Source organism: Betta splendens, chromosome 19 (assembly GCF_900634795.4).
Source record: "Betta splendens chromosome 19, fBetSpl5.4, whole genome shotgun sequence".
Classification (NCBI taxonomy): Eukaryota; Metazoa; Chordata; class Actinopteri; order Anabantiformes; family Osphronemidae; genus Betta; species Betta splendens.
Window position 1 is genome coordinate 694,909 of NC_040898.2, and position 18,765 is coordinate 713,673.

The 18,765-nt window shown below is 46.3% G+C and overlaps 3 protein-coding genes across 8 annotated transcripts; 1 reads left to right on the plus strand and 2 right to left on the minus strand.

Annotated features, from left to right (window-relative positions):
* Positions 1-249: 249 nt before the first annotated feature.
* On the minus strand, positions 250-4,787 carry fam151b (family with sequence similarity 151 member B). 4 transcript variants are annotated; one of them, XM_055504375.1, is made up of 7 exons: positions 4,616-4,787; positions 4,384-4,509; positions 3,910-4,060; positions 3,079-3,296; positions 1,293-1,428; positions 788-868; positions 250-650 (listed from the first exon to the last, which is right to left on the minus strand). In XM_055504375.1, exons 1-7 carry the CDS (start codon positions 4,719-4,721, stop codon positions 512-514), a joined length of 957 nt encoding a protein of 318 aa, XP_055360350.1. In that variant the 5' UTR covers positions 4,722-4,787; the 3' UTR covers positions 250-511. The 4 variants fall into 4 exon arrangements, with proteins under 4 accessions (XP_055360350.1, XP_028990416.1, XP_055360353.1 ...); XM_029134583.3 differs by lacking the exon at positions 788-868 and having other exon boundaries at positions 4,616-4,778; XM_055504378.1 differs by lacking the exons at positions 4,384-4,509; positions 4,616-4,787 and adding an exon at positions 4,188-4,324.
* LOC114845955 (neural proliferation differentiation and control protein 1-like) lies at positions 4,541-14,600 on the plus strand. Of its 2 annotated transcripts, none has more exons than XM_041068470.2 (9): positions 4,541-4,671; positions 5,699-5,872; positions 10,045-10,209; positions 10,820-10,909; positions 10,989-11,532; positions 11,692-11,767; positions 11,994-12,073; positions 12,145-12,244; positions 12,556-14,600. In XM_041068470.2, exons 2-9 carry the CDS (start codon positions 5,803-5,805, stop codon positions 12,625-12,627), a joined length of 1,197 nt encoding a protein of 398 aa, XP_040924404.1. In that variant the 5' UTR covers positions 4,541-4,671; positions 5,699-5,802; the 3' UTR covers positions 12,628-14,600. The 2 variants fall into 2 exon arrangements, with proteins under 2 accessions (XP_040924404.1, XP_040924405.1); XM_041068471.2 differs by lacking the exon at positions 4,541-4,671 and having other exon boundaries at positions 5,562-5,872; positions 10,989-11,177; positions 11,466-11,532.
* Positions 14,601-14,736: 136 nt separating this feature from the next.
* Positions 14,737-17,923, minus strand: LOC114846350 (fucosyltransferase 7). Of its 2 annotated transcripts, none has more exons than XM_029135251.3 (2): positions 17,829-17,923; positions 14,737-16,280 (listed from the first exon to the last, which is right to left on the minus strand). In XM_029135251.3, the coding sequence occupies exon 2, from the start codon at positions 16,239-16,241 to the stop codon at positions 15,222-15,224; it is 1,020 nt and encodes a 339-aa protein (XP_028991084.1). In that variant the 5' UTR covers positions 16,242-16,280; positions 17,829-17,923; the 3' UTR covers positions 14,737-15,221. The 2 variants fall into 2 exon arrangements, with proteins under 2 accessions (XP_028991084.1, XP_028991083.1); XM_029135250.3 differs by lacking the exon at positions 17,829-17,923 and adding an exon at positions 16,798-17,419.
* Between the last annotated feature and the right edge of the window lie 842 nt (positions 17,924-18,765).

An 18,765-nucleotide genomic window follows, 5' to 3' on the forward strand; every position in this document is an offset into this window, starting at 1 on the left:
AGGTGCTATTTTCAATTAAAGACTTGCTGTATGAGTCTTTTGTTGGGCTTGTGTCAGGACCCAAGCCTTGTAAAGTGCCTTGAGATAACATTTGTTGTGAATTGGTGCCAAAGAAACAAAACTGAATTAAATTAAAAGGCAAAGCATTTTATTTCCTGAGGAAATTATGAGCAGTAACTGTCACCAGGAACGGAGCCTCTGTGTTCCCTGTAGTATGCACAGCTAATAATCGGACCATTGTCTGATGAGTTAATCATCAAGGTATTATTTTTATTTTTTAGATGTTGTTTTGACAGGTACAAAAAAACAAAAGTATGAAACTTAAGTATTCATTTTAAAATAGCAATATAAGAACAGAACCGGGGTGAAATAAAGCGAAGTGTTCCCTGTAGCCAGTGGGGGTAGTATACAGAGTGTATTCTTCCAGATAAACCGGAGATGTGCTTTGCCTCCTCCTCTCCCCTTGGGGGCATCAGTGGACACAGACATTCTCAGCATGTCTTTGTTGAGACTATATCATACTGAGCTCCGTCCTTTGAGAGTCTGGCAAGTCATAGTAGATCCTGCTGATGTCAAACATCTTCCTGTAGGGTAGCAGGTCCTGCAGGAGAACTCGGTCACTCTGGCCAGTCCACACTGTCAGAGTGTACCTGTAAACAAACAAACAAAAAAAATTAAATTCTAATGAATGAGGGTAATGTAGTACTTACTGGCAGGAGCAGCAGACACTGAGCACAGAAAACAACCGGATCCAGTGTGTTAACCATAACTCTACTGTATGACCTACTTTACAGTTGCCCCAGATGAACCGATTCCCCACTCTGCAGGGTGACTAAGACAGACTGGAGGACACGCATCCTCTTGCATCCTTTATTTCAAACAGTTCTGCAGTAAATGTCCAGTAATACATCGTCTAACAGGTAGATAAACTGTATTTTTATTTAAGAGACAGCCAAGAGAGAGAGCTAAGAGACAACAGAATGAACACAAGAATGTTGGAATGGATTAAATCAAAATGATGGTGATGCTTATTGCAACTTTATTAACACTATGACTTTTCTTCCAAATGAAAAAAACCTCACACCATTTTATTACAGTTCTTACTAGATGGCCTAAAACCACAGGAGAATAAATGTCCCAGTCTACAAAGAACATTCAGCAGCATTGACTTTTTGTGAAATCTTTCATTGGCTTTAGGTGCTTAAATAACATAACAAATAATAGTCATTGTGTTGAAAGGACTCACATGAACTTGAACACTTCAGAGTTGGGCTCATTGTTCTGACACTTACCTGTGTGACTGTTGCAGCAGCCACGTGAGCTGGGACAACGACTGAGCCAGGAATGCTGCACGCACTGGGAAGGTAACTGGATGTTTGAGTGTCCTACATATCTCCTCCATCTGTTGTACGTTGTCCCAGCTATAACCTGAAGAACCGTTACAAACAAATCAATCCGACAGCTTCAACCTCTCAGGTCCTCAGTGAAATGCACTCAGTGTCTTGTAAAAAACACAAAATACTGACATTGAGTGGATTCAAGTGAATATGTTATATTATTTTCTTTCTTTGCATCTAGTAAATTTGATTTACAGCTTCCAGAGTGTGTAATAAATAAAAATTTCGGTTCTGAACTCATGTTTGCTTATTTTAGCTCCTGTCGCAATGCTGGATGAACGGTGCAACTGTGAAAAACACGCAAACAAATCATCAAACCGCGCTGCTGATATGACTGACAGACGCGAGGAGCCAATCAGCCCCGAGTGCAAACAGTTTCTGGTGATGTGTGCGTCAATCAAAACAACATTAAAACATGATAAACAGCAGTGTCAAAACTATCGTATATTGGCTCTGCGATATCGTAGATCGTACAAACTCCAAAATTATCATACAAATATGATAATTATCGTATGTCTAGCAACTCTGAATCTGGGTGAGAGGTGGGCGGAGCCAGCCTGCTGGAGCGCAAACACTCGCTTTGCCATTGTTTTTTGCATATACGTACAGCACTAATAATCAATGGCTCTGGATTATTTATGATACAGCGAGTTCTGCCATGTAATAGCACAGTCTGATATTCATGGTTATTTGTACGGGCCGGAGTGCAGCGCAGACAAGTTATGCAGTGTGAAGGATGACGAGGCTGCCCCATGGAGCAGACGGCCGTGTTCCCACAGCCTACAGCCCCCTATGACGGGCCCGCAATAACAGCCAGCATCCAGCAGCCGAAAGCAAAGAACCAGCAGAGGAGCTGCACCGTGTCTCTGCACCGCGCACCGATAGTGACCCCACTGAATATCCCAGCTCTGCAATGAGTCTAACGTTGACGGTTTCTCTTGCATGAAGTTGCGGATTCTACTGCTGACAGGGAATATATTTGTGTTTATTTGTTGTGAGATCAGTTTTGAGCTACACATGGTCAGAGGAGCGCTGGCAACTAGCTTCAGGATGCCAGGTAGAAACCAGAAAAAACACCAGGGACAGAACGGTGGAATGAGATTATTGGGACCGTTGATTGTTTTAGCTGAGCTGTGAAGTTTGAGTAAAGTTACAGCTGCTGCTTCTTCTGTTTTGGACTGTCAGGGAGAGCCTTAGCTTAGGTTGCTAACATTAGCTTCTAGATTAGTTTGGCTGCAGCAACCCTAATACTAATTCAATAAATAATTTCATCCTTTTGTAGTTGATATCGGTTGGTCGCCTATCGTCACAGAGACTCTTTAAAGGGACAAGCGCAGATGAAGAAAAGAATAGGGTTTAGGCTAAATGAACAATCTGTGGCTTTCTAACAACTGCCTGCTTTGATTCAAAGTAAAAAGCTGCTGAACAGCTTAGAAATGATGTCTGTATTTGACCATTTTTAACCACAATACATAATACGGCCTGTTTTCTTTGGACACAGACCATCAATGTTGTTCTTAGACATTTTTGGACATTTTGGATAATAAAATGACCAATTATAACACAACTTGCTTTTCATCTGTGAACTACCCCATTAAGCTGTCAACCACTGATACTGTGGTTGGCTTCGAACATAGCTCCACTATTAAGATTTGGGGCTCAAAGCATCTTGATGGCCTACCTGGGCTACCAGCGTCAGCGGTCCATCCAGTAGTCCACCCAAGAGAGAGCACAGTGTCAGTTGGAAGATTGGTAACAGCAGAAAGAAAGGCCTCAGGCTCCAGAGGTCTGGCCTGTCCTCCAGGACCAGGAAGGATGTCTGCATTTACCCAAACAGGACGTTTGGAATCAGCCAGCACCTCCTCCAGCAGAGCTACTGATGGAGACACCACCTCCTGGCTGCGTGGAGAACACAACACAGTGGTCACATTCTACAAGCGGTAGCTGTTCATTATGTACAATATTATCAGACTATGCTATTTTTGTAACAATATTTTCTATTTCAAAGTTCTAAAGTGTGAGCTGTAGACAAAAATCTGTCTGCTGAGCCATTACATTTTCTTGACACCCCTAAACATGAACTTTCATTTTCCTTTTGATGCTGAGAAGACTGGCAGGATTCTGCAAGCTCACCACCCACTACGAGACTGGTCAGACCTAAGTATCCAGTTATGCAAATCCATTGTTTTGTTTTTTAAAATTTAGACATTGTTTTTATTTTGCATTCTGTCTGTGTCTGCTCACCGTAGCTGCTAAAGAGAAGCCGAAATGCCAGTGACTTCAGCTGGAACACTTTCAACTGAACAGTGACATGGCTGAGTTCCACATACAGTGTTCATGACTGTTTTAGTGATCACGTGACACACAGCAGCTACAGTAAACTGCTTCAAGAGATACTAAGTGATCCTTAAAGATGCCAAGGATTTAAAACATTTCCAGTCCTAGAATAAAATAGAAACCTAGTTTACAATAATGACAATCAGCTATGAATGTAATATAAACAGAGCCTCACCTCTTGAAGTCTAGTTTTATTCCTTTGCTGTGTACTTTCACTCCTTCCAGCCACTCTCTTAATGTGATGTCACTGTCTGTGTCTGGGGGGTGTGCCATGATCGGCTCATCACCTCTCATAACTATGTCCGCCTCAAGCATATGAGTGGGACCTGAGGGTGAAAGTAATACTGGTTCAACACAAAAAGAACCTATTTATTTTCTCTATTCGTTTGTTGGTTTACTAATTGTGTTCCTTACATTTAACTGTAATCTTAACCATCAAAAAAAAGGTTTTACCTAGATGAAACTCTGCTTCAAACTATTTCTTATTCTTAATAATCTAAACTAGAAAAAAAGTCAAAGTACAGATGTTTTAATGGATACTGGTTTCCTGTAATGCCAGTTCAAATTAATAAAGTTTTCACTGATGTAAATCAGTACTGATGTACTCAGGTGTGAATCAAAGGCCAACTTCACAGCAGCCTGAATGGACCTGCTACAGCCTCCGTCAAGCTGCTCCTGCTGTTGACCGCGTGTCGCCATCTAACTTCAGCAGCGTCCCTCTTCTTTATCTGACTCTGACCCAAGAAATAGTCCAGCGTCTGGTCAGACATGCTGCCTGCGAACGCACATCGCTGTTAAACGTCACAGAATGGCTACAGTTTGCTTCAGTGACTGTTGTTAGCTCGCTGATAAAAGATGACGCAGTGTTTTGGTTGTTTTACCCTTTAAATTCCAAACGGCATAAACTACAAAACATCCGATCAACGCTAAAACAGTGGTACGTATGTTTTTACAAGAAAGAAACGTCGACTTATTAAAGTGTAACATTAGCTCAAGCTCGACGTCACGTCAGAGTTTGCGTAGCACACATTTCCGGTTTAGAGTTTTCAAAATAACACAAAGATCAATTTTTTTAGCCTTTTTTCTTTTTTTTTTTTTGTAATTTTATTAAACTGAAGTCAACACTACATTTCCAGTGTAGTTTTCCTCACATGACGAAGTACAATCACTATATATAAAGATAAAAAGTAAAGCGAAATACCTATATGTTACTGAACAAATAAGACAAAAACAAAAAACGGTACGATAAGATAACATTTAATTGATCCAACAGCAAGGAAATTCAAATGTCCAAGCAGCTACACAAACAGTAAGGTGCAAAAGAACGAAAATGGAAAATTGTGCATAAATTAAAAACAATATACGAATGTACACATTGCTGTACTATGACTATAACAGAATAATTGAAACAAAAACTCTGTACAAGGGTCAATATACATAAATATAAAATATACTGTACATAAACATAATGTAAAGTGTGAAACAAGTTTAGTTACATAATCTGAGAGACAGTGGGTGATAGGAATCAACCAGAGAACCTCCCTCTAACCATAGAAAAATCTTGCACAAATCGCAAATTTTGCTCTTTAGCATTAATAGTTTTTAACGATGTTTAGACAATCTGTGTTTTCACATCTTTGGTGCATTTAGAATAATTATACATGCTGTATGGGGGTATTGGTTACGAAGCATTTGTTGACATACATTGGCTGTAAAATTGCTAGTTGAGATAGATAGATTGTTCAGTTTTTCTGTTTTTTCTGTGTAGTGCATTAAGTTAATTGGTGCATATTAAAAAGGTGGAGGGCGGGGGCGTGCGGCGTGCTGACGTCACGGCCCTACGTGCCGAGGTGTCGCTCATCCAGCCCGTGTCTCTGTAGCAGCGAGCGCTCAGAGTTGTTGGACGGATCCCGCCGCCTCCGCCGCTTGCGTCGCCTCTTAAACACCATCGTCCGTGTCGCCAGGTGTTTTCACGCCTCCTCTCCTCCCTGACGCCAGGGGATGGGGGGATGATCTGCACCGACCACCCTCCGCCTCCACCTGCTCCGCTCCTCCAGCGCCGCTCAGGATGCGGGCCCCGGGGCTCGGCCAGGCTGCGTTCTTCTCGGGCCTGATGGTGCTGAGCCACTGTCTGACAGGTAGGAGCCGATGGACCGACAGGCCGATCCCTCACCTAATGCGTCATGAAGTCATGTTGGTTATGGCATTTGGTTCCTAATTGGTATTATGATAGTCACTGATTAACTCCATGGTTAGGGTTATTTTTTAATTTAATAAAGTTATGAATTTAATTTAAAATTCATAATGTTTTAATCGATCTTTTTTAGGTCAAGATCACCAACAGCTTAGTCTGTAAACCTGAGAAAGTAGCTCCAGTTATTGTGCCCTCCAGTATGACAATAATCACCTCTTCTCACTTGGGCCCAAAACGCTCGTTCTGGAGCATAAATGAGAGTTGGCCGTTTGTGGGTGGCTTGTACTCTCAGGTTGACGTGGACATTTGAACTGGTCCTTTAAAGTGTGCCTAGACCCACATCTGTAATTAGCGTGTAAAGTGAAATCTAAACCGTTGGAAGCTGTCTGATGTCCAAATTTATTCACTAATAGAGATGTAAAGTAGATCATGACTCAGTCCCATCACTGTTTAGACCTTTTCACTCTGTGACAAGATGCTACAAATGATATCACACTGGCTTGTGATGCAGAGAAGGTGATGATTCAACCGGGCACAGGGTGAATGGGGCTGGATGTTTTGTGTGTGTGTGTGTGTGTGTGTGTGTGTGTGTGTGTGTGTGTGTGTGTGTGTGTGTGTGTGTGTGTGTGTGTGTAGGTGTGTGTGTGTGTGTGTGTGTGTGTGTGTGTGTGTTGGGCGGACAGTGTCGGTGGTGTCACAGCCTGGTTGTCCTCACAGGCACATTCCAGCTGTCATCGTTCCTGTTCTCTCTATCACTGAGGGGACTGGCAGCACAGGAGGTCCCTGAAGGCATCAGTAGACATGATGGGCTTCATCCTGTTATAGCCTTGGTTGATCACATGCAGATTCACTCACATGGTGGCACAAAAGCAGGATCAGTTAAGCCCAGTCTGGTTACCATGGAGATTTATTGTGTGTTAACGTTAAACATTGAATTAAGATAAATTAAGTTACCACGGAGACGTATTCTCTGAAGTCAGCCTGGTCCAGAGCAGGTTAACATCCAGGGTAAATGAATCCTAGTTGCGTGTTTTATTAGAAATTAATGTTGCCTCATTTAAATTGTTCTCCATTAAATAGATTTAATAATCAACTCAAATAGACTCATTATGCATCCATACATTTTTTGGTTCCTCTGTGTCTCTCTCATATGGTCCAGCACTTGCACAGAGCTTTTCTAGTGGTACTCAAAGAGCTTTAACACCGTATTCACATTCACCCATTCATACACACAAACACTCACACATGCACTCACCGGTGACAGAGCTGCTTTGCTTATGTTGTCTGTAGTCTGCATTGTGTTCTTGTTGGTGCCGGGTTATTTTTTTAGATAAATTCATATAAAGGGGTCCAATTACCACATTATGCAATTGTGTCAAATAATGTGTTGACTTGTTAAACACATTATTGTAGGTTAAACAAATGAAATGGGTGAATAGCATTTTCTTTAGCTGCTCGTTATTGCTGCATGGGGTCATGTCTCCGTGTAGAGCAGTCACATCATGGTGCTTCACATCTGCCTCTGAACACTGAATCAATGGTACGTGGTTTGTTCCACACCTGCCTGTTTGCTCACAGGCGCCACAGCCGGTTCCTGGAGGAAGTGGTGAAGTTCTGGCTGCTCTCAAAATAGGTTTTATGTTCTTTAATGTAGTGAAGTGTAAAAACAATCAGGTTTCTTCTCATGTCAACCTTTCGATCTTTCTTGTACAGTGACTGTAGCACATAAAAGGCTTGGCTGTGGCTTCTAGACTGTCTTCTCAGGTTTTGCTGACATGAATCTGATGGTTTTAAACTCGGTTAAGCAGCGTTTACTGATGGATGATGTGCTTCTGGCTTCTGTCCCTGATGACCTGAATCCAGGTTCCAGCCATAACCTGATTACTGCCAATGCTGTTCTGCTGCTTGACCTGGAGGCCATAAGAATGCTCTGCTCCAGTGAGGGACAATAAATGTGTGTTTGGAGGGAGCGTTTACCTCTGTCACATATCACATATGTCACATATGACACGCATCCACGCTCATCAGCAGAGACGACGGATGCTAGTGTGTTGCTGTGTGGCCACACTTTGTGGTTCAGAATGTTTATTGCTCAAGAGTTTGGGCTCAATCAGAGGAATGTCTGTATTTTCCTTAACATGTAGGAAGAAAACATGTCCAGTACAACTATGGCAGTAACCATGAAAATGAAGCCATGAAACCTTGTACTACATTGTAGTTCCCAGAAGATGAACCTTTGCTAACGTTCCACGCTTTCACCTAGCACCACCAGCTGTTTCTAGTAGGTCGACCTAGACAAAAAGCTGCCCAGACAGCATCACCGGACCCGAGAGCCTTCATATGGTTTAATCAGTTCCGTTTGTCGCAGAAGAAGCACCCACTGCCTAGTAGTTACTGTATTTCCTGTAGCTTCGTTGACCCCAGACATCAGCAGTGTCACGGCTGTGACATCACAGCCTCTGTGGAGGAGTCGGTCCCGGCATCCTCCTGCAGAAGGCTCCTTCACCTGGAGCCGAGCACAAACACGTTTCACATCCCAACACCCAACAGGTGGAGCGAGTGTAAGAAATGAGATTTGAGGTGAGCCACTGAAGATGTGCACCGCTGTCGATGCACTACTGTGCATCTGTAAAATGTCCCCCAGCCTCCAGGGAAGCGCTGAGTCCAGCCATGGCGTGGAGCACGTTTCACTTTGCTTAACCAGCCACGGGACGAGGTTGCTAGGAAACTATAGGTCAACAAGTACTGTACGTGTATTTGAGTTTTGTTGCACACGGTGGGAATGAACAGTACAAACATGATTTAAAGTTGTCCGGTGGCTTTTTCACAGTAACATGTGGGGATTGTTGTGTTCACTGCACAAGGTCTGATCAATGTGGGATTGTAGTAGATGCACATAATCACATTACTTTTATTATCTATATACTGTAAGGACCAGTTGGCATTCAACTAATGGTGAAGGATTTGTAAATGTCTCCTGCTGTTTGTCTGTTTGTCTGGAGCGCGTACAGTAATATCTCCTGTCTGTGTCGTTCCATGTTGACGTATTGTGTGCAGCTAATTGAAGCACAGGCTCTCGTCAGCTCTGGCTGAGAGAAGCAGGGAAGTGGTTCCTGCCAGTGCTCTCAGGTCGCCATCATCCAGGCTGAGCTTTGCATAGATTAGCTGCTTCTTTTGTAGTCGCCAGGGACGAGCCGCTGTCTGTGTGTGAGGGGACACACTATAGGTGAGAGCAGTGTGTAGCTGCCTTTTCCAATGCTAGCGCAGCCTGAGAAAAACCTTCCATCCCTGACTTATGTATTTGTACAATGACTCACCCCTTGATGATGTCACAGCGCCTCAGTTGCAATGTAGGTTGCCATGGCAACCAGTGCCTGGGTCCTTGTGGTGGAGACGAGCGCAGCTCTTGAGAGGAAGCTAAAGAGGTTAATATTGATAACTGAGTCTAATTATTTGTGCGACATGTGGAGCTGTTGCAGAGACTGAGACCAGGCTTCGCTGCCTCTGCTCTGGAGCTCAAAGGATGCAGCTCCACAGCAAAGCAGCAGTAGATGGTCCCTGTGGGAGCGTGTGCAGCCGCGCTGTGATGCTGGTGGGATTTTAAGATATAACAAGGGCAAAGTCCCATGAAACAGGAAGCTGAATTTGCTTCTGATCCAGACGCATCCAGTGCAGCTGGACCCTCTGTCTGTTGTTCCTTTAGAAGCTGCCGTGCGGGTCGTGCTTTTACTCACGCTTCCTCCAGCTCTTGATGTTTAAGTAATGAACCCTGCGTTGCACAGTGATACAACTGTGACTTCAGCAGAGCTGACACTAACTGCAGGAAATCCTTCCCCCTGACGCTGTGGTGTCGACCCCCCCCCTCCCAGCGGGGGGCGCCCTCCTTCAGCTGCTACACTCAGCGACGTGTTCCAGCTGCCACGTCTACGTGCTGTTTCTGTTGTATTTGGCTCTGTTTGTTGTAGAATGCTGAACTTCCAGCTGGGTTGATTTGGCTCCTTTGATCCAGGAGCTCCTGTGGAGTCCTTGCTTTTTGGGCTGTCTCTCTTACCCTGTTTGGGACTTGATGCCACAGTATGTGACGTGTGCGTGTAATTGTGCGTCCTGTTTCTCCAGGATCCCCTCTGTGTCCTCGGAGCCTAGACTGCGCCCAGGCCGGCCGTCACTTCTGCCTCCCGGGCGGCTCCCGCTGCGGCCCCTGCCTCCGCCCGCTGGTGGAGGACTCCCACGGCCGCTGTGTCAGGAGGAGGCACGCTGCTCACTCAGCCCCAATCACTGAAGGTCAGTGGGGGGACGATGAGGGGCCACAGAGACCGGCTTCATCAATGAAAACATTATTGGCACTAATATATCAGATACCACTAATGTATCTATGAAATAGTTACAAATAGGACTATGTCATTTCTGCCTCTGGTCAAATTCCACCTCCTCCCATTTATAGACTCACACACACACACACACACACACACACACATACACACACACACAAAACAAAACTCAATTCTAACCTCAGCCCTAAAATCACATCTTAACCCTCAAACAAGAAGTGAGGACTGGCCAAAAAGTCCTCAATCTGTCAATAATGTCCCCACTTTGGTAGAAGAACAAGGTTTTCGTAGGTATGCCCACGCACACACTGCATCACTCTCAGCTCCTCCCTCTTCGTGTCGTCTGACTCTGCTCCCAGTCACCGTCCACTCATTAAACCAAAGCAGGCGTCTGTTCTGATGCCTCATCCTCAGCTCCTGCAGCAACAACACTCAGATGACTTCACTGGCTGTGACTCAGTCTCCAGCACATTAAGCTTCTTTAGTGTTTTGACTTGTACAAGGCTAACGAGCCTTCATCCGTCTATGACTGACGTAGTAAATCACAGCTATGTGTCCTGCAGCTAAGATGAGCTCCGACCCAGACCTGGATCAGGAGATCGACTTCCTGTCTGCCATCATCAGTGAACAGAGGACGGAGTCCAGGCTGCCAGGTAGCTGCCTTTCCATCTGTACAGCCTGTCCTGCTGTGGCCTGGCAGGGTAATAACTCATCCCTTTATGACCGTCCCAGCTCCGTCCTCGCTGGATGTCTCCCAGCCTGAATCCCAGCAGGCCAGCGATGCTGCGTCAGACAGAGCGCGTGCGACGGAGCAGCCCAGCAGCCAGCGTGTGGCGTTCAGGAGCACGGCTCCACCCAGCAGCACCACCCGCCTCAGCACCGCCATCCTCCCCTACACCTCCGACGACCAGGTCTTCATCGGTGAGTCCTGCTCTGCATTAGGGTCTGAAGCAGGAGTGTTCGTTCAGCAGAATGTACAAATACCCAGGAAAACCACTGAGCAAAATCCCAGGAATCATTTGCCCAGAAGCAACAAGAAGTCAGCAAAGCATTCAGCTCACTGTATCCCAGCGTCTGGATTGGCCGGTGCTGTAGAGAACACGGCGTGTATTTACTGGCCATGGTTCTGCCTCGCTCCTTCAGTCAGAACCATGTCTGTGTCTGCAGCGCTCTCGCTCCCTCTCACTGTCTGCGTGTGTCTCTTCACAGTCATGAGCAGCGTCTTCATCGCGGCCAGTTCTCTGGCTCTGATCGTTGCAGGAGCCTGTTGGGTCAGGTAGGAAGTTCTCCTGTGCTCGGTGCCGTGTCCCGTCTGCTTTAATGCAAAGCTACAATAAGAGTGCTTGAAGCCTCGGGCAGCTTTTAATGTGAGACGCCTGAAATACTGCGTCTCTTTAGGAGTCGCTGGCTCAGTCTTGGTCTTGTTTGGTTCCAGGTTGCAGAAAGGTTTTACTAAGAAGGTGAACTATCCTGCCTATGGACTGGTCACAACCCAGAACTTTGATAAATTGGTGAGTGGAAACACCTCAGACCAGGTACAGCGTCAGTTTGAGCAAATGAACTTTTATTACAAACACTAAATTAAAAGTGTATTTATAATATCCCACTACGTTTTTGACAGTGAACGCCTCATCAGCCATTAACAGGACATTAGTTTCATCTGAATAGCTGGTTTCTCTAATAAGTTCCCAACACGACTCGATGTGGGTGACCTTTCGTGTGACCTCTGTGTTCCAGCCTGGGGACAAGAAGCTGGCCCACAGTGCCCAGATGTATCACTACCAGCACCAGAAGCAGCAGATGCTGTCGCTGGAGAAGTAGGGACACACACACACCTCTTGCCCGTTCTGTGTCTGTGCTGGAGGCTTCATTGCTGTGGTGTTTGCAGACACAGGGAGGAGCCAAAGGTTCCGGACTCTGGAGCATCAACGGATGAGGAGAACGAGGATGGAGACTTCACCGTGTACGAGTGTCCGGGGTTAGCGCCCGTAAGTAAACCTGAGTGTGGCACTGAACCATGAAGCTCAGCAGGAGGCTTTTAGAAACCCCAATATTAAACTGCATTTCTATATTACAATAAATGACTCCATGTGGACTCTTGCTGCTACAAATCTGCCGGAAGTGAAACCTACATTAAAATCAGATGCAATGTGTGACATCATGCTGCTGTGAAAATACAAATAAATACTTATCCTAGTAAAAACTACACAGAGTACTTACTACTAAGATGAGTGAAATGGAAGTTGATGTCGTTGCCAAAATGATGATGTTGATGTCACACGCCTGTGTTTGTACGTAGACGGGGGAGATGGAGGTGAAGAACCCGCTGTTCGACGACTCCACCCTGTACCTTCAAAGGTTCCACAAGTAACCTGGGCATCCACATACACACGCACGCACACAGACGCACACACATACACACGCACACACACACTCACACAGACGCACACACGCACACAGACACAAACAGACAGACACACACACATGCACGCACACAGACACATACACGCACACAGGCACACACACATGCACGCATACACGCACACAGACACGAAAACACAGACACACACACACACAGACGCACACACAGACACAGAGACACACAGACACACACAACCGCACACAGGCACACACACATGCACGCATACACGCACACAGACACGCACGCACACGCGCACACACAGGCACTCGCACACAGACACGCACGCACACGCGCACACACACAGTCCCACCCTGCTAATGGAGATGATGAACAAGGAGGAGTGAGGCGTTCATGGACAATGGGGACAACAGATCTGATTAGCGTTGTTGACTCTTGTCTCCAGTTTTTCAGCTTAAGGCTCTTTTTATGCTTGTTTTCTTTTTGTTTTCTTTTACTTAAGCATCTGAATATGAAGTTACTGGTGCAGAGCAAAGTGCCCCTGAGCTTCAGCTGAATGTTCTCAATGAACATTCAATGTTTATTGGTTTTATTTGACTTTTATTTGACCAACACATGTCTGTGATCTGTCATGTAGCCATCGTGTTCTCAGTGAATCTGCTCTATGCATGTGTTGATGATGCTGTGATATGCATTTACACTTACAAGTTTCCTGTGCAAACTTGCTAATGATGATTATATAGATAAAAACTTGATTCAATTCAAAGGAATTTGATTACCTTGAACTCTGGGACAGAGTGAGTCCTTCCTGTATGTGGTTTTGTGATGTGTTTATACAGTAGCTGCTGCTGACGTACAGGTTGAGATGTGACCTCCTCCACGCTGTGTTTGTACACGTTCCTCCAGCGGTTTCCAGTTGTTTGCGCTTGGAAGAACTCGTCCACGGACTGATCACATGTTTGAACTGTTACTGAAACATGATGCTTAGTCGCTGCACAGGCAGACGCAGGCTTTGTTTCAAAGCTTCCTGACCCTTAACAGACGATGATGAACAAAGCGCTGACGGGGCTGTAGGTGTAAAGTGAGTCACTCTGGCGTCAGGACCGAGCAGCCATGAACGCTCTGCAGCAAGCCGCTCACGCTGACGTCAAACAGCACGGCATCGTTACAGAACTGGCAGCAGCTAAAGCGCCTCAATAGTTTCAACTGTTGCATCTTTACCATTTCAGCACTCGTTTATGAATGTTTGTCCTGACAGAGCATCGTGAGTCTGTTGCAAATTCCCCTGATGCTCAACGTGCATCCTTCTGATAAAGTCACTCTGACACACTGCATTTCCTGCTGGGGACCAACGTGCATCCGTGTAGATACTCAACAGCTCCATAGCTCTGTAGCAGTTTGCACTGGACGTTCAGCGTAACCTCGTCATGAAGGAACCTGCTGCGCGGCCGCCCTGTGGCTGTTTGCTGGCCTGGCTTGGTGGATCTTCTGCTTCTCTCAGCCAACTCACACCTCAGACCACAGAGTCACAGCAGATCACACATCTGGTGACGCGTCTGCATCGCTTCACTCGTTTGGCAGGGATGTAACTGTCGTCTCAGGAAAGCCACCGTCTGTGGCCCCTCTTCTCAGCCTGCTCCTACTGTCACACACACACACACACACACACACCACAGAGTATTAACACTGGACATCTGTTTTACAGACTGTTTTCCTCCAGTCCACTGAGCTCGTGGCACTAATTGATTGAGAAAAGGTCCAAATCTCCTGTTTTTGCCTTTTTTGAAAATGTTCCATAGCTCAAACTCTAGAACAAGTAACTACCTATGGGTCAGTTCTCTTTGATACCGACTGTTTTCACACTATATAATGTTCTACATAGTGAGAATGTGTTTACCACTATGTCTAGCCTGCATGTGGATATACCAGATACAAAGAAATAAATATTTATATAAAGTAGAAAATAGAGTCTTTTTTGTGTTGCTCATTAATTGTTCTCAACCAGTGTCACAATGACTCTTTCTGTTTCGACTATATTTCTATTCTAATCTTTTTACATCACGTGTCGTGCAAAACAAGCTGCTTCTGATTTATTATTGCATAACCTCTAAGCACCTTGAACATGTTCATGTTCAGTTCCTCTTTATTGTTTTATGAATATAATAGTAGAGGTTGTAAGGTGCAATTTGCCCACTGTGGGACTAATAAAGGCATTCTTATTGGTCTGAATATGGAGTTGAATGATGGTAAATGAGGCCATCTGCTGGCAACACAACACAGCGTTGGACAAGTTGAACCATTCATGACGTCAGGTAAAACACCAGTAACTGCAGAGCAGAGTAACAGCTGAACAGCTGCAACCACACACTGACGGCCTAGTGGAGGGACTCCATTGGAGGAGGCAGCTTTAATACACATCTTTACACAGTGCTACAAACAGATCCAGCTTTGTGCTGTCAGTGTGAAGATCAACAGGCTTAATTATGAAAACATTTCAGGTTCCACTTCTGCTTTTTTGCACCACAGCGTTTATTTTCACTTCTACTTTGAGTTTTTCTCCTGCCTTCAAACCCAGCTATGTGATGTTACATGTTGACCCAAGCCTCCAGGTCGTGGTAGACCCGTCTGGCCGGGAGCCTGGTATACCTGACACAGATCTGACACAGCCTTTCCCTCCAGTCCGTGGAGGTTCTGACCCTGTGGGTCCGGTGCCACTGCAGGTACGCGTCGTAGGCTCCACCGTCTGCAGCCACGCGCTGCAGGTGCGCGGCCAGCGCCGCTGCGCTGCTGAAGTCGGACACGTGGATGAAGGAGTGGGGGGGGGCCAGGGCCTCGTAGGTGGCTCTGCTGGGCCCCAGAACCACCGGGACCACTCCTGCTTGAAACGCATTCCTCCAGAGCTTCTCGCTGATGTAATCCTTCACCTCCGAGTTTTCAAAAGACAAGTAGAACAGACACTTTGCAATAGTGGGCAGCAGCTTCCTGCGTGACAGCGGTTTGTTGTTCCACCGCCCGTACACCTCTATGCCGATGTGCTTCTTCAGGTCCTGGTACACGCGGGCCCTGCTTTGCTGAGGCCTGTACTTGCTGATGACCCAGCTGACGAGGCAGGAGCGGTTGGGAGCAGCGTGCATGGGCTGCGCCGCTCCTCCGGGCACCGTCTCTCCGTACGGGATGGGTATGTCTGCGTCACGCCTGTAGCTCATTGTCCAGTTGAAGAGGCCGTTTAACCCCTCGAGGTTCGCGCTGTTGTCTGGAGGCTCCAGGGACATCCACACCCAGTGCTGGGACAGCGGGCGATGCAGGTGCACCGGCAGCGACGCCAGGCCTTTGCTTAACTCGTGGTGGTGGAAGACGACCGCGTCAGCAGTGGAGAAGAGGGAGGTGTTGTCGGTGAGAACACAGCCGCTGATGTTGTACATTTCCAGGCATTTGTCTCCGTCCAGGCTGTAGCTGCGGCCGAAGGGCCAGTGCCACAGCAGGACCCGGATGGTTCTGTGAGGAGCCGCCGGCTCCGGCGTCTTGTCGAGTAGGCTGTGGTAAAGCAGGCTGAGGATGGAGCTGAGGAGGAGGAGGAGGAAGGCTTGTGATGCTGACAGTGGCATCGCGCCTGGGTGGACTCCGGGTCAAAAGGGTGCAATCGCCTACAAAGGAAGGAAGGGCAGATCAGAGCGTTCAGGAACCACAGCGCAAAGTGCCAACAAAACAACAGCCTCGTGCAGAGGGTATCGAGCGTCAAAGGGCGTTGTTACACAATCAATTAATCACTTTGAGAATCTAAACCATAAAACACTGACGTGCTGCTGAAGATCTTATCATCACAGTCGCAGAAATACTTCACTGCGGCTGAAGCACAGTTCTGACTGTATGATACAGTAAGGCGCTGCTCGTGTGAGTGCGTGCAGCTGGAAGTCTTTCTATTGGCTGAACGCTCTGACCCTGAACCACAGGGAACCACCGTCTGGGTTTAATCTGTATCTGTCACTTACACAAAGGTCGTGGCTTCTACAACACAACACCAGCGCCCAACCATGACCATTCAAACAACGAATCACCAGTCGTCACTTCCTCATTAGTATCCAGATCTAAAGCTGTGCAATAAAAGAGTGAAGCAACAGGTCCTCTGCTTTTGTAAAGCGCCCTGAGCAGAGTGAGACTCACCTGGACGCGCCGGCCTCGGCCTCGGCCTCGGCCTCCTGTGCTCGGCCCTTCTTAAAGCAGAGAGCAGCCCCGCCCCCGGGGCGCTTTGACTCATCTCCTGCATGAGATGCGTTCACACCCTGTTTGTGGCAGTGGGTGAAACACGCTCAGTTTCAGGTAAACTGGCACAGCTACGCTCTCATCGCCAGCGGTGTGGCAGCTGGAGCCCGTTCAAAGCGGACACTTCCTGCTCAGGCTCTGTGGAGGACAGGGGTTTCAGCGCAAACTCCTCCCTTCAACCACTTGTGCAAACGCTGTGCCCGTTGCGTCCTACCGCCCTTTCCTGTGATTTGGTAATAGCTCTGCTGCAGCGTGCTTGATGTGTCCTACTGCACAGAGTAAAGTCCGGATCCCCCTGAGAAACGCTGGACCAACCTCTGCATTTACATGAAATTACCTCCAGGCAGGACCGCTTTCTGTCCCGCTGCTCAAACATCACTGCTGTATGTTGTCATGAGAGTTAGACGCAGCCGCAGTGACTCAACCAGCTCTACTGTGAGAATGTGTGAAGACTCAGTGTCAAAGCACAGACCGTTCACCATTTACCATCATCTGTATGGGAAACCTAGGGGTCATGATGATGATGATGATGCACCAACCATCTGGAAGCATGCACACAGAATGGGAGAGTTTTATTACAGGTTCCTGAACATGTCTGAACATCTGGCTACAGCAGTTCAGGTGAGAGATGCCAGAAGATGCAGGTCAGACAACCAGACAAAGAGCAATAATAACAGGAATCTGGCTATAGAACAGCTGGTGCTGTTTGTTATGGGGGACTTTACTTTGCCTGCTCACTTTCTCTCAGTTCCTCTCTTACAGCTGACTTATAGCCAGTTCTTTATAACTTACAGCTGATTTATATTCAGCTATAAATAACTCACGACTGATTTATAACCAGTTCTGCTCTCATTAAGATCTATTCTGAGAAAACCAAACAGTACATTTTTCTAAACAAGACATAAAGTCTTTCTTCATCCCACACCTCTCACCTGCTCCGTCCGCTGATACTGATCTCCATAGAAACCAACGGAGTGGGAAGGAACTCGTCCGCTGCACGTTACGTCAGCCGCGCTGCAGAATCTACTGCGCCTCTATTTCAATGTTTACAGTAAAACCGACAGTCGCTACTTCCTCTTTTCAAAATAAGACGTCGGTGTGATAAAATATTTTATTGTTATGAAATACTGCACAAATATGTTTTTATATTGTGGAGTTATGAGCTGTGTATTTCTACTGCACTTTGGAGGGTAAATAATAAGATTTTGGATTTATTTCCTTGTCTACACAACCTCACAAACTGTGTATTTCTGGATTCTCATCACCATGAAAACAACTTTTGGTGAAAACTTCCCCCAGAAGAAGAAAATACTAGAATAGGTGTGGGATGTTGTAATTAATATGCAAACCTTTTATTCAGCCTCTGGGTCAAAACCAGGTCAAAACAACTGAACAACAAAGATGAACAGTCTAAGGATGTGAGTGAAGAAAGCAGAGACTGTCCACATGTAACACAGCACCACTGAAAATAAAGCTGCTGTGCCAGCAAACATACTGTAATAATGACTAATTACAACCACTGAGTCAGAATGTGGTTTTATATGACAGAGAAAAAAACATAAAACTACTCAGTCGACCCCCTCCAGTTCACATATCAAACCCATCTAGGAGTGGATGATGTCATCACACATGTGCTGGGAGAGAAACTGAAGGACATGCAGGTGGAGCCCCCCCTGATCTCATGGATCATGGACCACTTCACCAACCGCCCTCAGTACGTCCACCTGCAGAACTGTGTGTCTGACACCGTGGTCTGCAGCGCAGGAGCTCCACAGGGGACGGTCCTGTCTCCTTCCTCTTCACCCTGTGCACCTCAGACTTCAGGTACCACTCAGAGTTCTGTTCTCCAGAACTTCTCTGATGACTCTG

What these genes read in the sequence shown, in the direction of transcription:
- fam151b (XM_055504375.1), bottom strand. Translation starts at nt 4,721, where the DNA reads ATGTTACACTTTAATAAGTCGACGTTTCTTTCTTGTAAAAACATACGT. An exon ending in ATAAAACTAGACTTCAAGAG is followed by an intron (nt 3,297 to 3,909) that starts GTGAGGCTCTGT and finishes TTCTCCACGCAG; the next exon opens with CCAGGAGGTGGTGTCTCCAT. An exon ending in TCATCTGGGGCAACTGTAAA is followed by an intron (nt 651 to 787) that starts GTAGGTCATACA and finishes GTTTGTTTACAG; the next exon opens with GTACACTCTGACAGTGTGGA.
- LOC114845955 (XM_041068470.2), top strand. Translation starts at nt 5,803, where the DNA reads ATGCGGGCCCCGGGGCTCGGCCAGGCTGCGTTCTTCTCGGGCCTGATG. An exon ending in GCTGAGCCACTGTCTGACAG is followed by an intron (nt 5,873 to 10,044) that starts GTAGGAGCCGAT and finishes CTGTTTCTCCAG; the next exon opens with GATCCCCTCTGTGTCCTCGG. An exon ending in AGTGTCCGGGGTTAGCGCCC is followed by an intron (nt 12,245 to 12,555) that starts GTAAGTAAACCT and finishes GTTTGTACGTAG; the next exon opens with ACGGGGGAGATGGAGGTGAA.
- LOC114846350 (XM_029135251.3), bottom strand. Translation starts at nt 16,241, where the DNA reads ATGCCACTGTCAGCATCACAAGCCTTCCTCCTCCTCCTCCTCAGCTCC.